Source organism: Auxenochlorella protothecoides, assembly GCF_000733215.1.
Source record: "Auxenochlorella protothecoides strain 0710 unplaced genomic scaffold scaffold122, whole genome shotgun sequence".
NCBI lineage: Eukaryota > Viridiplantae > Chlorophyta > Trebouxiophyceae > Chlorellales > Chlorellaceae > Auxenochlorella > Auxenochlorella protothecoides.
The window spans coordinates 17,556-29,850 of record NW_011934146.1 but is presented as its reverse complement, the minus strand read 5'-3'; the positions used below and the strand labels follow the sequence as shown (position 1 = coordinate 29,850).

General features: G+C 65.0%; 5 protein-coding genes across 5 annotated transcripts in view; 3 read left to right on the top strand and 2 right to left on the bottom strand.

The window, feature by feature from the left end:
* The window catches only part of F751_0997 (Serine carboxypeptidase-like 22), a gene marked incomplete at both ends in the record, with an annotated part of 4,084 nt that extends 1,966 nt beyond the window's left edge, over positions 1–2,118 (top strand). Inside the window, 6 exons of the mRNA XM_011397869.1 lie at positions 53–160; positions 315–541; positions 737–965; positions 1,136–1,256; positions 1,461–1,537; positions 1,874–2,118. Of these exons, the coding sequence (XP_011396171.1) occupies positions 53–160; positions 315–541; positions 737–965; positions 1,136–1,256; positions 1,461–1,537; positions 1,874–2,118 (1,007 nt within the window). The remainder of the gene's footprint in view (positions 1–52; positions 161–314; positions 542–736; positions 966–1,135; positions 1,257–1,460; positions 1,538–1,873) is intronic.
* Positions 2,119–2,228: 110 nt separating this feature from the next.
* F751_0996 (hypothetical protein) lies at positions 2,229–4,190 on the bottom strand (the record flags this gene model as incomplete). The annotated part of the gene is made up of 4 exons (XM_011397868.1): positions 2,229–2,394; positions 2,583–2,672; positions 2,922–3,598; positions 3,798–4,190. 4 exons carry the CDS (start codon positions 4,188–4,190, stop codon positions 2,229–2,231), a joined length of 1,326 nt encoding a protein of 441 aa, XP_011396170.1.
* A 339-nt stretch (positions 4,191–4,529) lies between these two features.
* On the bottom strand, positions 4,530–5,747 carry F751_0995 (hypothetical protein; the record flags this gene model as incomplete). Its single annotated transcript, XM_011397867.1, has 5 exons — positions 4,530–4,692; positions 4,841–4,957; positions 5,108–5,181; positions 5,354–5,444; positions 5,557–5,747. 5 exons carry the CDS (start codon positions 5,745–5,747, stop codon positions 4,530–4,532), a joined length of 636 nt encoding a protein of 211 aa, XP_011396169.1.
* A 491-nt stretch (positions 5,748–6,238) lies between these two features.
* On the top strand, positions 6,239–8,202 carry F751_0994 (Ribosome biogenesis protein WDR12-like protein; the record flags this gene model as incomplete). Its single annotated transcript, XM_011397866.1, has 6 exons — positions 6,239–6,337; positions 6,430–6,493; positions 6,693–6,858; positions 7,021–7,538; positions 7,772–7,863; positions 7,951–8,202. The coding sequence occupies 6 exons, from the start codon at positions 6,239–6,241 to the stop codon at positions 8,200–8,202; spliced, it is 1,191 nt and encodes a 396-aa protein (XP_011396168.1).
* A 264-nt stretch (positions 8,203–8,466) lies between these two features.
* The window catches only part of F751_0993 (ATP-dependent zinc metalloprotease FTSH 5, chloroplastic), a gene marked incomplete at both ends in the record, with an annotated part of 5,012 nt that continues 1,183 nt past the window's right edge, over positions 8,467–12,295 (top strand). The window contains 9 exons of the mRNA XM_011397865.1: positions 8,467–8,586; positions 8,780–9,232; positions 9,397–9,715; positions 9,943–10,290; positions 10,547–10,678; positions 10,805–10,887; positions 11,108–11,221; positions 11,462–11,860; positions 12,170–12,289. Coding sequence (XP_011396167.1) covers positions 8,467–8,586; positions 8,780–9,232; positions 9,397–9,715; positions 9,943–10,290; positions 10,547–10,678; positions 10,805–10,887; positions 11,108–11,221; positions 11,462–11,860; positions 12,170–12,289 — 2,088 coding nt within the window. The remainder of the gene's footprint in view (positions 8,587–8,779; positions 9,233–9,396; positions 9,716–9,942; positions 10,291–10,546; positions 10,679–10,804; positions 10,888–11,107; positions 11,222–11,461; positions 11,861–12,169; positions 12,290–12,295) is intronic.

Here is a 12,295-nt window from a genome sequence, read left to right as displayed (position 1 = left end):
ACACCATCTTGATGTGAGGCGCTCACTCCATTTACTCGTCCAACATTCCCAGGCGACAAGAGGACGGCGGAGGACAACCACGAGTTCCTGCTGCGCTGGTTCGACCGCTTCCCCCACTACCGCTCCCACAAGTTCTGGCTGTCGGGCGAGAGTTATGCTGGTGCGTAAGTCCCGGGATGGTTGGTCTGTGGGAATGGAGGATGTCTTGGAAGACCAGACCTGCTTACGAGCGTTCCACTGTCCCAAAGTTCATGACCTAGGCATTCAGGGTGCCTGGCACAGCCCTCGCCACCCACACTTCCAACCACCCGCAGGCCACTACGTCCCGACCCTGGCGCTGGAGATCCTCAGGGGCAATGAAGGCGCCGATGCCCCCCCCATCAACCTCAAGGGCCTGCTGGTGGGTAACGCCTGGACGGATGCCCAGCTGGACAACCACGGTGCCCTGGAGTTTTGGTTCAGCCACGGCCTCATCTCCTTCACCGCCTACAAGGGCATCAAGAAGTACTGCGACTTTGGGAGTGTCGGGCCCCTGCAACAGGTGGGTTGTGTGTGGGTGTGATGGGTGTGATGGGTGGGGGTTGGGTGGAAGTGGGGTAGAGAGGAGAGGTTCAGATGGTCCGAGTCACCTTGAAAGTGGTCGAATGCATTGCCTGCATCGTCTATTTCATCCTGTCACCTCTGCCTCTGTACCCTATTGGACCCAAACCCACCCACCCACCCACCCTGCCCATAGGAATTCGCCCCCACCCTCAACGCCACCGCCGTCAACACCCCCAAGTGTGACAAGTTCGTGAGCCTGGCCCTGGACCAGATCAGGGGCATCAACATCTACGACATCTTTGCGGACGTGTGCCTGTCGCCCGACGCCTCCAACCCCGCGCTGGCGCTTGGCCGGGCGCTGAAGGGGCACCCCCTGGGCCTGTCCACGGCTGCCGCGGTGCTGAAGAACAAGTACGACCCATGTGAGTGAGAGGAGCCGGGGAGAGAGGTGGCGTGGCTCGTAGAGGTGGAGTGACAACTCCTTCAAATTAATTATCTGAAGGCCGCGGCCTGCATACATCTCAGCGGGCAACGTGCTCAGATCTCAGCACCCCCCCATCCACCACATAATTTGCACCCTCTGCCCTCACAGGTATCGACAACGAGGTGGAAACCTATCTGAACAGGGAGGATGTGCAGCGCGCCCTCCACGTTGTGCCGGGCCTGGCGCCCAAGCGCTGGACCGGCTGCACGCATGAAATCCAGTACTCGAGGTGGGCTGCCGGGAGGGTGCTAGGGAAGAGGCGGGAGGGTCTCCAGGAGAGGGAGGGCTCAGACAGCTGCAGCGGCGCTGGGCTGAGTGGGGGCGGGCTGCTCGTTGGTATGGCTTCGGAACCCAACGCTTCAGGCGCCAGCGCGTCGCCGCCGCATCAGATGCCTGCCTCATCCACCCGAGTCCCTCCCTTTTCATTCACCAGGGAGGACCTGCTGAGCTCCATGCTCCCTGTCTGGCACCACCTCCTAGAAGCAGACCTGGAGCTCCTTGTGTACAGCGGTGAGCTGAGAGGAGTTTTCTGGGAGATGGCTGGGCTGGGTTATGTAGTCCCTGTCGCCCTGCCTAACTCTCAAGTACATGCTGCTCACACTTCGCTTGATCGACGGCACTGAGGAGGGCCCTGGTCGTCCCTGGGGTCCCCCCATGACAGCAACTGACAATTCAACATGGGATGGCAATGAGAATGGTGCACAGGAATGTGCACCCTGCCTGGGGCCACTCCTCGATCCGGCGGGGCCTGGGCGCCTGCACCCTCACAGGCAGGTGCAGGGTCCTGCCAGCATTCCACGCACCGCCCTCCCTAACTGCAAGAGCTCTCCCCCTCTCCATGCACAGGCGATGTCGACGCCATCGTGCCCGTGACCGGCACCCGCGCCTGGATCCACGGCCTGGCCCTGGAGGTGGCGGAGCCATGGCGGGCCTGGACCAGCGCTAGCCGCCAGGTCGGCGGCTGGACGGTGCGCTACTCGCACGGGCTGACCTTCGCCACGGTGCGCGGGGCGGGCCACATGGTGCCATACACCCAGCCCGAGCGCGCGCTGCACCTCTTCAACTCCTGGGTGCACCACCAGAGGCTGTGACTTTGGGGTTGCGGGGGCGGGGCTGGCGGCGGCGCCCTGGGAGGTGGGGTTCCTGCTGCGGGCGACGCGGCGAGGGACCCCCCATGAGTCATCCTTGCTTCAATGGGCCGTCATGGCGCCTCGCGGGGCTCTTCAGCCTTCTGGGGCAGGGCGAGGAGTTGGCGCCGGATGGCGCGCGCCAGTGACTCGCCGTCGGGCGGGACCTGCGCGTCGCCCTTCCCCGCCCGCTCCATCAGCTTCTGCCAGGTCAGGCGCAGCCACCTCTCCTTGAACACCCTGTTGTATTGTAAGCCAGTGGGTGTGGATAATGTCAGGGGCAGGTGAAGGAGTGAGGTCAGGTAGGCAGGGTGTGTGTATGGTTAAGGCTGTGCGAAGTGATGGCTGGGCGGGGGCAGGAGCGACGGTGCGCATGAGGTAGGGAACAGAATGCGAGGATGTCACCCCTGATGGACCACCGTGCGCACCTGTACTCGTCCACGGGCTGGGAGGTCCTGCGCCGCGCAAACTCCTCGTCCGAGGTGGTCACAATGCTGCTCAGCTTGTACCTCTCCAACCTACGAGTGTTGTTGGTGTGGGAGGGAGAGGCGCGTAAGAATGGGAGTGTCCAATCAGTGTGTACTCCTACTAGGCCAAGGGTTACCTAGTTGCTGACACCACCCCTCCTCTCCTTCTTAGAGCATGCATCGGCGAGCGGCCCCATGGTGCAAAGTCCTGGGCGTGGCACTGCGTCCGCACCTAGATGCCCAGTGTCCCTCGATATTCCGGCCCCCCCCCCCCGCGCGCGCACAAAAGCACACCCTCACCCCTGCGGGTTGCAGGTGGCCAGGTAGCTCAGCCGCGGCCCGGTAGTGGCCATGGGGTCTGGCTTGAAGACGATGGGCGACTCCACCACCTTGGCCAGGGGCACGGCGCAGAAGCGCAGCAGGGACAGCGTGAGGTTGATGGTGTTGGGGTTGGCGCGCAACACGGCCGGCCAGCCGGCGATCACCCGCGCCAGCGCGGGCCCACCCAGCCCCGCGCGCTCCAGCGCCGCCACCGCTGCGGCCAGCGTGGCGGGCGGGGTGGAGAGCAGGGCGGGGCAGGCGCCCAGCACCTCGCGCGCGGCGGCGTGCGGCACGCCCCAGGCCGCCAGGCGCGCCAGCTGCGCGCGTAGGGCCATGGCGCCCTGCGCCTGCAGGCAGGCGGGCGAGCGGGACAGCGCGGCCAGGAAGGCCGGCGGCAGCGACCCCAGGTCCCCTTCGGGCACGCCAGCGCCCAGCAGCGCGTCGCGAACCGCGTCCTCGTCCGCGGGCGCGGTGAAGAGCGTAGGGCAGGCGCGCAGCATGGCCTCCGCCTGCGCGGGGGTGAAGCCCAGCGGCTCCAGCGCGGCCTGGCGCGCCGCCCAGACCTCGGGGAAGGAGGGGAGGAGGAGGTCGGGGGCCACCTGCACCGCCGTGCTCAGCCCGTGGCCCGTGGTCCAGATGCCGCGCAGCCAGTCGATCTGCAGAGGGAACGGGGAGGGGTGTGGCTGGAGGCGGTGAAGCGTTGGATCGGGGGGGGGCGGAGGTAGTCGAGGACCTGGCCAGGCCCATTGGTCCCGGCATGGCCAGCCGTGCATCTGGGCCTGCGTCAAGCCCTCTCCTGAGAGTGGCTTTGTGTCCACCAGGCACTGCTTCCCACACACCCCGCACCACCCGCACCTGCTCCTCAAGGGCCTTGGGGGTGAGGGCCAGGATGTCTGGGCAGGCCAGCAGCACCTCGGGCAGAACGCGCACCGGCACCCGCGGCCCGTCCGCCAGCAGGGTCAGGATGGCCTCCGTCTGGTCCTGGGCCGGGTACAGGGCCTCCATGCGCTGGGCCTCCCGGCGAGACATGCCGATGCTGGTCAGCATGCGTGTGGTGCAGCCCGGGCCGGGCTGCCCCTCGGGACCCCACACCGGGCTGCCGGGGGACTGGAAGGTGTGCACGCTGCTGCACCGGGGCAGGCATGCGCCGTGTCTGGAGGGGACCAGCGCCCTGTGCCAGGCCCTGAAGGTGAACGCCGGTCCCGCATGCGGGGGCGTGGCCCTCCAGCCAGTCATGGTGGGGCACATGACGGGGTGGGAATCCCGATGCTCACTGGATCGGCACTGCGCGACGCCTCCAGCGTCCAGTAAGTCCCATGACTCGCATTACATTCCTGAAGATGATTTTGGGAGTCACAACTGACGCAAGAGGGACTCGCTGGTCGAGCCTAATGGTCGTTACCGGAATCGCCCCTCGCATGAGGATTGGCTCACGTGGCCATTTTCAGGGGTGCTCTGTATGGTCGGCACCATCTTTCATGTGTGGAGGGGGACTCATCCGGGAGTTCCCCAGGCCAGCACTGCCGAATATGACGAGCACAAACTGATTCCACTCAAGCAAACCGTGCCACTGCCATCATCCAGACCTCAGTCCGAGATGCTCTGGAGGTCCTCAGGCACCTCGTCGTAGGTGCAGTCCACCACATGCGCGCCATAGGCACGCACAAAGTCTTTGACGTAGAGGCCCACTTTGAGATCCACTTCTCCTGCTCCTAGCCAGAAGAAGGTATCCTCTGGGAGGGCCGCGATCCTGCAGGCATTCATGTGTAGGAGCCTTCAGTATTTTTGGAGTGGCATTGGCCACAGGCAGGAACAACATGGTTGCACAACTGCCAGTGTCGATGTACAATGCATTGTTTGGGAACAACATATCAGGGGACCCGCTCGCCCTCCCCGACCTGTGCGACAAAACTGTTGGTATTTGGGCGAGGGACCCGATGGGCGTGACGGCGTTGTGGATGAACCCCGTCAGCCGTCCAGAATCTTCTTCGGGTGCAAGGCGCAGGTTGTAATACCTGCATGGGATGTTGTTATACCACTCGGGTAAGTATCGTGCGGGACCCTTTGCCGTCATCAGTTGATGAGGGATAGGATTTGGACAATACATGGATTCTTCATATAATAATCCCAAGTCCCTAGAGCCTACACCTCACGCGCCAGCCTACTTTTTGGGGATCTCGCTGTTCTTGAGCGCATGTGCCCACGCCTTGAGCTTCTCTGCATTCAGTCGCGCAGCATACTGCAAGCGGAGAGGATTAGCAGTGGGTGGCCTGTTGAGGAATGAACTGCAAGGCGCTCTGGCCGATGCGTGCTGCCAGGGTCTCGACAACAGTGGAGCGCCCGACATCTCCATTCAAGTTCCTAGACAAGCACCAAGACAATTCCCATTCACCCAAGCTGCTTGCCTGGACGATGATCATGTAGTACTTGGGGTTCAGGGGGTCGGAGCAGTCTGTCACGCTGGCATGGGCCTTGGTATTTACCATCACCATACTCTTGCACCTGGGGGAGAGCAAGCAATGATGGATGGAGGTGTGCTCATCGTGCTGCCAACAAAGCGCCAGACCCCCATGCAATCAAATCCCAAGTCCTACAACCATCTCCAATCACTCACAGGTGGTAGACACTCGCTGCACCCAGCGCTTGCCGTCTGCCCTCCAGCGGCCAGGAGTAGTAGGGCTCGGGCACTCGCTGGAAGGCAAAGCGGGTCACCCCGCGCGATAGCAGCTCCTGCGCCAGGCGCAGCTGAGTGGGGGAGGCGCCCTCTCCCATGTGTTCGGCTGGGGTGGTGTCCTCAGGACGCATGCAGGCTGCTAGGGGGGATGGCTTCACGGCAGGGGGAGTGGGCAGCCCCGTGGCCATCTCCAGAGCGGCCAGACGCCCGCACAGGGACTCCCATGTCCTTTCGAGACGCGCAATACGTTCCTGGGCGTCCGAAGGCATTGCTTGTGGGCAATCAGGTCCCTGTATTGGCGATCAAATCGTGATTCTACCTCGCTTGGGAGCGGTGGTGCAGTCACTCTCAGAGTTGAAGGATCGCCCGGCAGGCGGGGCCTAAGCGGGGATCAGAATCGCAGAGTACGCACAATGCAGCGGTATTGCGAATGATTGTCTTTGCCTGTGATCAAGCGTTGGGCCCAGGTACACCGTACACAGGGGCTCTCAATTTAGCGCGCGCAATGCCACGTCACGGGGCGGTCGGCACTTTACACCGCTTCCCTCTCTCAATGCATCGGGACATGACCTATTACAGGCCATTACCATTTCTTTTGTGTATATTGCACCTTCCATACATCATGGTGGACGCTTCCGAGGTGGCGGACGAGGGTGCACAGCTAACATGCAAGTTCGTCACGAAGCTCCCGAAGGAGCTGCGGGTGCCTGAAGCTGCCCTGGTGAGGAGGCTGGGCGAGAAGCGCATGTATTATTGTGAAGTTATCATGCACGTGCCTCTCCTCAACTGCATCGGTCCTGCCTGTCCCCTCAGACCGTGCCAGCCAACCTCACCCGGTATGGCCTGTCGCAAATCATCAACCACTTGCTGGACCTGGGTGAGTTGTACAGGGTTCCGCACTGCGTCTGATGGACGACGAATCGATGCTCGAGGATGTCGGGATGAGTGGGTACCACTGCTCGACAGAGGGGCAATCAGGGTGCTCCAGGACCACCCTTGGGCTATACCATGGGTCATGCGGCTTGCACATGAAACCTGGGTTCATGAGACACCTCTTGAGCACGGACCCACCACAGAGATGGCCAAACCATTTGACTTCCTGATCAACCACGAGCTGCTGAGGGGGACGCTGCAGGAGCACCTGTCTGCCCGCGGAGCCTCGGCCGAGGTGGTCACTGAGATCGAGTACATCCCCCTGCAGCTGCCGCCCAGCCCCGGCCCCCGCACCCCCCACGACGACTGGTGCGCAGGGGTTATGGGTAGGCCAACTGCTCTCCTTACCTCCAGCCTGCGGTGTGCAGGCGTCCCCGAGCACACCCAAGCCGCCCCCGGCGGCGTGCTCCTCACGCCCGGCGCTTCCAGACCCCTTGCTCAACCACACCCACCCCTCCTCTCATCACCCAGGATCGGATCCCTGGTCGGCGGTGCCCAGGGCCTCATCAGCGCCAGCTACGACGGCGCCGTGCGGTGCGTGCGCAGCGACGGCGGCGTCGCCTCCGTGTTCGTGGCGAGCGCGCGCCCGCTCAAAGCCCTGGCGGTGGGCGGCCTGGGCCTGGCCGCCGCCGGCGACGAGGGCTGCGTGGGCGTGTGGGAGCTGGGGCCTGGGGGTGCCGTGCCGGCGGCCCCCCGGCAGCTGGTCAGCCTGAGGGGGCACACCGACGCCGTGGCGGCGCTGGCCTTCTCCCCGGACTCCGCCCTGCTGGCCTCCGGCGGCTGGGACCGGGGCCTGCACCTGTGGCGGAGCGCCGACGCGGCCGAGGCGGCCGCGTCGGGCGCGCCCGCGCCCGCGGCCGCAAAGAAGCGGCGGGTGGGCAAGGCGGAGGGCGCGGAGGCGGCCGCACCCGCGCCGGTGCTGGACGCCAGCGCCGCCGAGCTGGCGGGGCACACCGGCGCCGTGTCCTCGCTGAGCTGGACACGGGAAGGTGCGTGTTGTTTCTTCTGGAAGGGGGTGGGGATGGTGGCAGGTGGAAAGAGGAGGCCGGGCGGGGGACCGCAGCCGCCCCGTGGCCAGCGCGCTCCTGGCGGGGAGCCTTGCGCGCCTCGTGCGCCCTCCTGGCCAAAGCTTACCCTTCCTCTTCCATCCGAGGCCGCCATCCAAAGCACACACAACGTCCACGCACCCGCCCCCCTTCCTTTCCACCCGTGCCACCCACAGGCCGGCTGGCGAGCGGCTCCTGGGACCACAGCGTGCGCATCTGGGACGCAGAGACGGGGGCGGGCGTGGACACGCTGACCACGGGCAAGGCGGTGTACGCGGTGGCGGCGGGCGGGCCGGGCGGCGCGCTGGCGGTGGCGGGCGCGGAGGCGCCGCTCCGGCTGTGGGACCCGCGCGAGCGGGGGGAGGACGTGGCGCCGCAGCGCCTGCGCGGCCACGCCGGCTGGGTGTCGGCGCTGTGCTGGCACGGCGGGCGGGAGCACCTGCTGGCCTCCGCTTCGCACGACGGCACGGCGCGGCTGTGGGACGTGCGGGCCAGCATCCCGCTGCACACGCTGGCGGGTGAGGGGAAGCTGCTGGCCGCTGCCTGGGCGGGGCAGGTGCTGGGGGTGGGCGGGGAGGGCAGGGAGGTCGTCACCCACACACTCTGACCCCCGGCGCGGTGTAAGGAAGCGACAGGCAGGATTCGTTCAAGGTGACAGGAGGCATGGTTTCCCACGGCATCCGGGGTGCCCCATGCTCACGTGATCCACCGCACCCAAATATGAGGCGGGAAGTGGTCCACTAGATCGCTCTCACACCATCGACACCTTCCGCCGGAGTGCCTGGTCACAGAGCGCCCAAGAGGGACAGTGTCCAGCCACCGATGTCTTATTATTTTCATTTTCGGCCCCGTGAACGATATTATGTTGTCCATGCAGAGCCCAACAGTACTCGGCACCACGCCCGTGGGGGTGAGGTTCCGTGGGACCCAGCCCTTCGCTCCCGTCAGGGCCGGGCGCCCGCTGGTCAGGACCATTGTCCGCGCAGCAAAGGTACGATGGAATCCCTCGCAGGGCTGGGTGCGGGATGGCGTGAAACGGCGTGATTGGCGGGGAGACGGGTGTGCGGTCCTGGAGCTCCGGGGGGTGTACGCGCTCTGGCATGGCCTCAACCACGCCGCATGTGCCCGCGCGGCATGCAAGGTGCATGCATGTGACAGTCTCTCCCCCCACTCCACGCCCACAGGGCCCCCAGGCACCAGGGCCAGCAGCACAGCAGGCCGCGGCCGCGGCTGCCCTGGTGAGCCTGCTGGCCTCTGCCAGCCCCGCCCTGGCGGCGACGGACTACCAGACCCCCCCCCTGCCCACCCTGACCAACGTGGAGCGCCCCGGCACCGCGCCCTCCACCACCTCCCTGTCACCTGGCGACGCACAGTCCGCGCCGCCCCTGTACGGCACCGAGGTAAAGAAGGCTGACCAGGGCCTGCCGGAGGGCACGCAGTGGCGCTACTCCGACTTCATCAACGCCGTAGAGTCTGGCAAGATCGAGCGCGTGCGCTTCTCCAAGGACGGCACCCAGCTGCAGCTCACCGCCATCGACGGGCGCAGGGCGCTGGTCAATGCCGTGAACGACCCGGAGCTGGTGGACCGCCTGGCCAAGAATGGGGTGGACATCTCGGTGTCGGAGGGCGAGCAGCAGGTGTGTGTGTGTGTTGGGGTGGGGGGACATCAAAGGGTCATGTGCTGCGCTGAAAACGTGTGGCGGGGGTGAGTCCTTCGAGGAGCGTGCTCGTTCACCACAAGGTCAAACCAGGCGACCACAGCCTGAACACCCCGCCACCCTCACCCTCACCCTCACCACAGGGTGGTTTTGTGTCCCTGCTGGGCAACCTGCTCTTCCCCCTGCTGGCCTTCGCCGGCCTGTTCTTCCTCTTCCGCCGCTCCGGCGACGGCGCGGGCGGCGGCTTTGGTGGCGGCGGCATGGGCGGCCCCATGGACTTTGGCAAGTCCAAGTCCAAGTTTGCGGAGATCCCGGAGACCGGGGTCAAGTTTGATGATGTGGCGGGGTGCGACAACTCCAAGCTGGAGCTGCAGGAGGTGGTCGACTTCCTGAAGAACCCGGACAAGTACACCAAGCTGGGCGCCAAGATCCCCAAGGGTGCCCTGCTGGTCGGGCCCCCAGGTGTGTTCATGGTCTGGTGTTTGGGGTGTCTTGTGTGCTGGGATTGGTGCCGTGGTGTTGCCGACGCCGTGGCAGTCGATGGGCAGACGTGTGTCTGCCTGCCGATCGAATTCCTGGTCCCACAGGTCAGCACGTGTCCATAGAAAGTGGGCGCTGCTGCCACTGCATGCTCAAGGTCTCAGGGTGACAACCACCAATCAGTGTCCCTCCGCCACCCCCTCCGCCAGGCACCGGCAAGACCCTGCTGGCCAAGGCGGTGGCGGGCGAGGCGGGAACCCCCTTCTTCTCCTGCGCGGCCTCCGAGTTTGTGGAGCTGTTCGTGGGTGTGGGCGCCTCGCGCGTGCGCGATCTGTTCGAGAAGGCCAAGGCCAAGGCGCCGTGCATCATCTTCATCGACGAGATCGACGCGGTTGGGCGCCAGCGCGGTGCAGGCATGGGCGGCGGCAACGACGAGCGCGAGCAGACCATCAACCAACTGCTAACGGAGCTGGACGGCTTCGAGGGGAACACAGGGGTCATTGTCCTGGCTGCCACCAATCGGCCGGATGTGCTGGATTCCGCCCTGCTGCGCCCAGGTGTGATGGGGTGCTGGGTGTGGGGTGTCTCATTCTCAATGGGGCAAGAGAGGGGTGATGGATGGGCTGCTGCGATTGCAGATTTTCCATCATCTTCCCAGGCCTGTGCTGAATGTTTTTGGGACTGTGCTCATCGTGCGTAATTTCCTTGATCGAGGGTGCTGCGGCTGACCTGTCGAGATGTCGACAGGCGCTCTGGACTGGCCTCACCAGGAATCCCCCCCCCTTTGCCTCTTTTCAACCTCCCACCACACAGGCCGCTTCGATCGCCAGGTGACCGTGGACCGGCCCGACGTGTCTGGCCGGATCGCCATCCTGCAGGTGCACTCCCGCGGCAAGCAGATTGGGAAGGACGTCGACTTTGACAAGGTCGCGCGCCGGACGCCTGGTGGGTGGGGTCGTATTGTTGGTGACGCGCCTGGGCTGAGAAGGAGGGTGACCGTTGAGCTGGTGTCGTGCTGTTTCCGTCCCCTAGAGGTATCTCGATCAACAGTCCGCAATGTCCATGCCCCAGGTTTCACCGGTGCCGACCTGGCGAACCTGATGAATGAGGCGGCCATCCTGGCAGCGAGGCGGGGACTCAGCGAGATCAGCAAGGTTGGTGCAATGCGTGTGTGGGGGGGGGGGGGTCTTGGGAGAATAGGGTGTGCTTGCTACTTCGGGGTATCAAACCAATAGGTTCTGGGCTGCAGTGCACACTGACAGCTCTGCTGAGGTTGCAGTTGTGGGCATCCAGGCGTGAAGGCGTGTGTAGGTGGTATGCATCTCCTCCAAGCCCCTCGATCCCCGCCCGCCGCGTGCCTCCCCCACTCCCCAGGACGAGATCGCGGATGCGCTCGAGCGCCTGGTGGCTGGCCCCGAGAAGAAGGGCGCCGTCGTGTCGGAGTCCAAGAGGCGCCTTGTGGCCTACCACGAGGGTGGCCACGCCCTGGTGAGGGGGGAGGAAGGCGAGAGGAGGCTGTCGGGCTGCGCACAATGCCCAGTGCACTGAGACCAGTGGGGTGTTGCAGCGTTGCTTCATGGCTGCTTGCCTGGAGTGGTTTCCCCGTTTCCTGTGGCTGATGAAGCGGGATGCGCCAGCCCTGGCTACAGGTGAGCACAATGTAGATCTGCCCTACGCAAACATCATGCCAGTTCATCAACACCCCCCCCCCCTCCCAACGTTCCCCAGGTGGGCGCGCTGATGCCCGAGTACGACGCGGTGAGCAAGATCTCCATCGTGCCGCGCGGCAACGCGGGCGGCCTGACCTTCTTCGCGCCCAGCGAGGAGCGCCTGGAGAATGGGCTGTACAGCCGGTCCTACCTGGAGAACCAGATGTCGGTGGCCCTGGGGGGTCGTGTGGCGGAGGAGCTGATCCTGGGCCCGGACAACGTGACCACGGGCGCCAGCGGCGACTTCCAGCAGGTCACGCGCGTCGCGCGCATGATGGTGGAGCAGATGGGCTTCTCAGACTCCCTGGGCCAGGTAGCCTGGAGCCAGTCCGGCGGTGGGTCCTTCCTGGGCGCGCAGATGGCGCAGCCCGCCAACTGCTCGGGCGAAACGCAGGATATCATCGACAAGGAGGTCAAGGTGCGGGGCAGAGTGTGGGTGGTTGGAGACGTCGAAGGGGGTGGGCCCCGCCACTCCCTGTCAGACTGGCGCAGCCGCAGCGGCATCTGTATCTCGGAGGGATCCCTCGCCTGGCAGGACGATGTTATTTTGGGTTTGCAGCAGGCGCAGCAGCGACCCCCGCAACTGCCCAGGCAGCAGCCCCAGTAAACGCTGCTTGATGAAATTAAGAGCCTCCCAGCCTCATGACACACTCCCACTTCCCACTCCCACGCATCACACATGCCTCACTCCCATCCCCTCCTGCCCCTCCCAATCGCATAACATCAGAGCTTGGTGGACCGGGCGTACCGCAGGGCCAAGGACCTGATCCAGAACAACATCTCAGTGCTGCACCGCACGGCTGAGATCCTGCTGGAGAAGGAGCAGATGGACGGGGAGGAGCTGCAGGTGGAG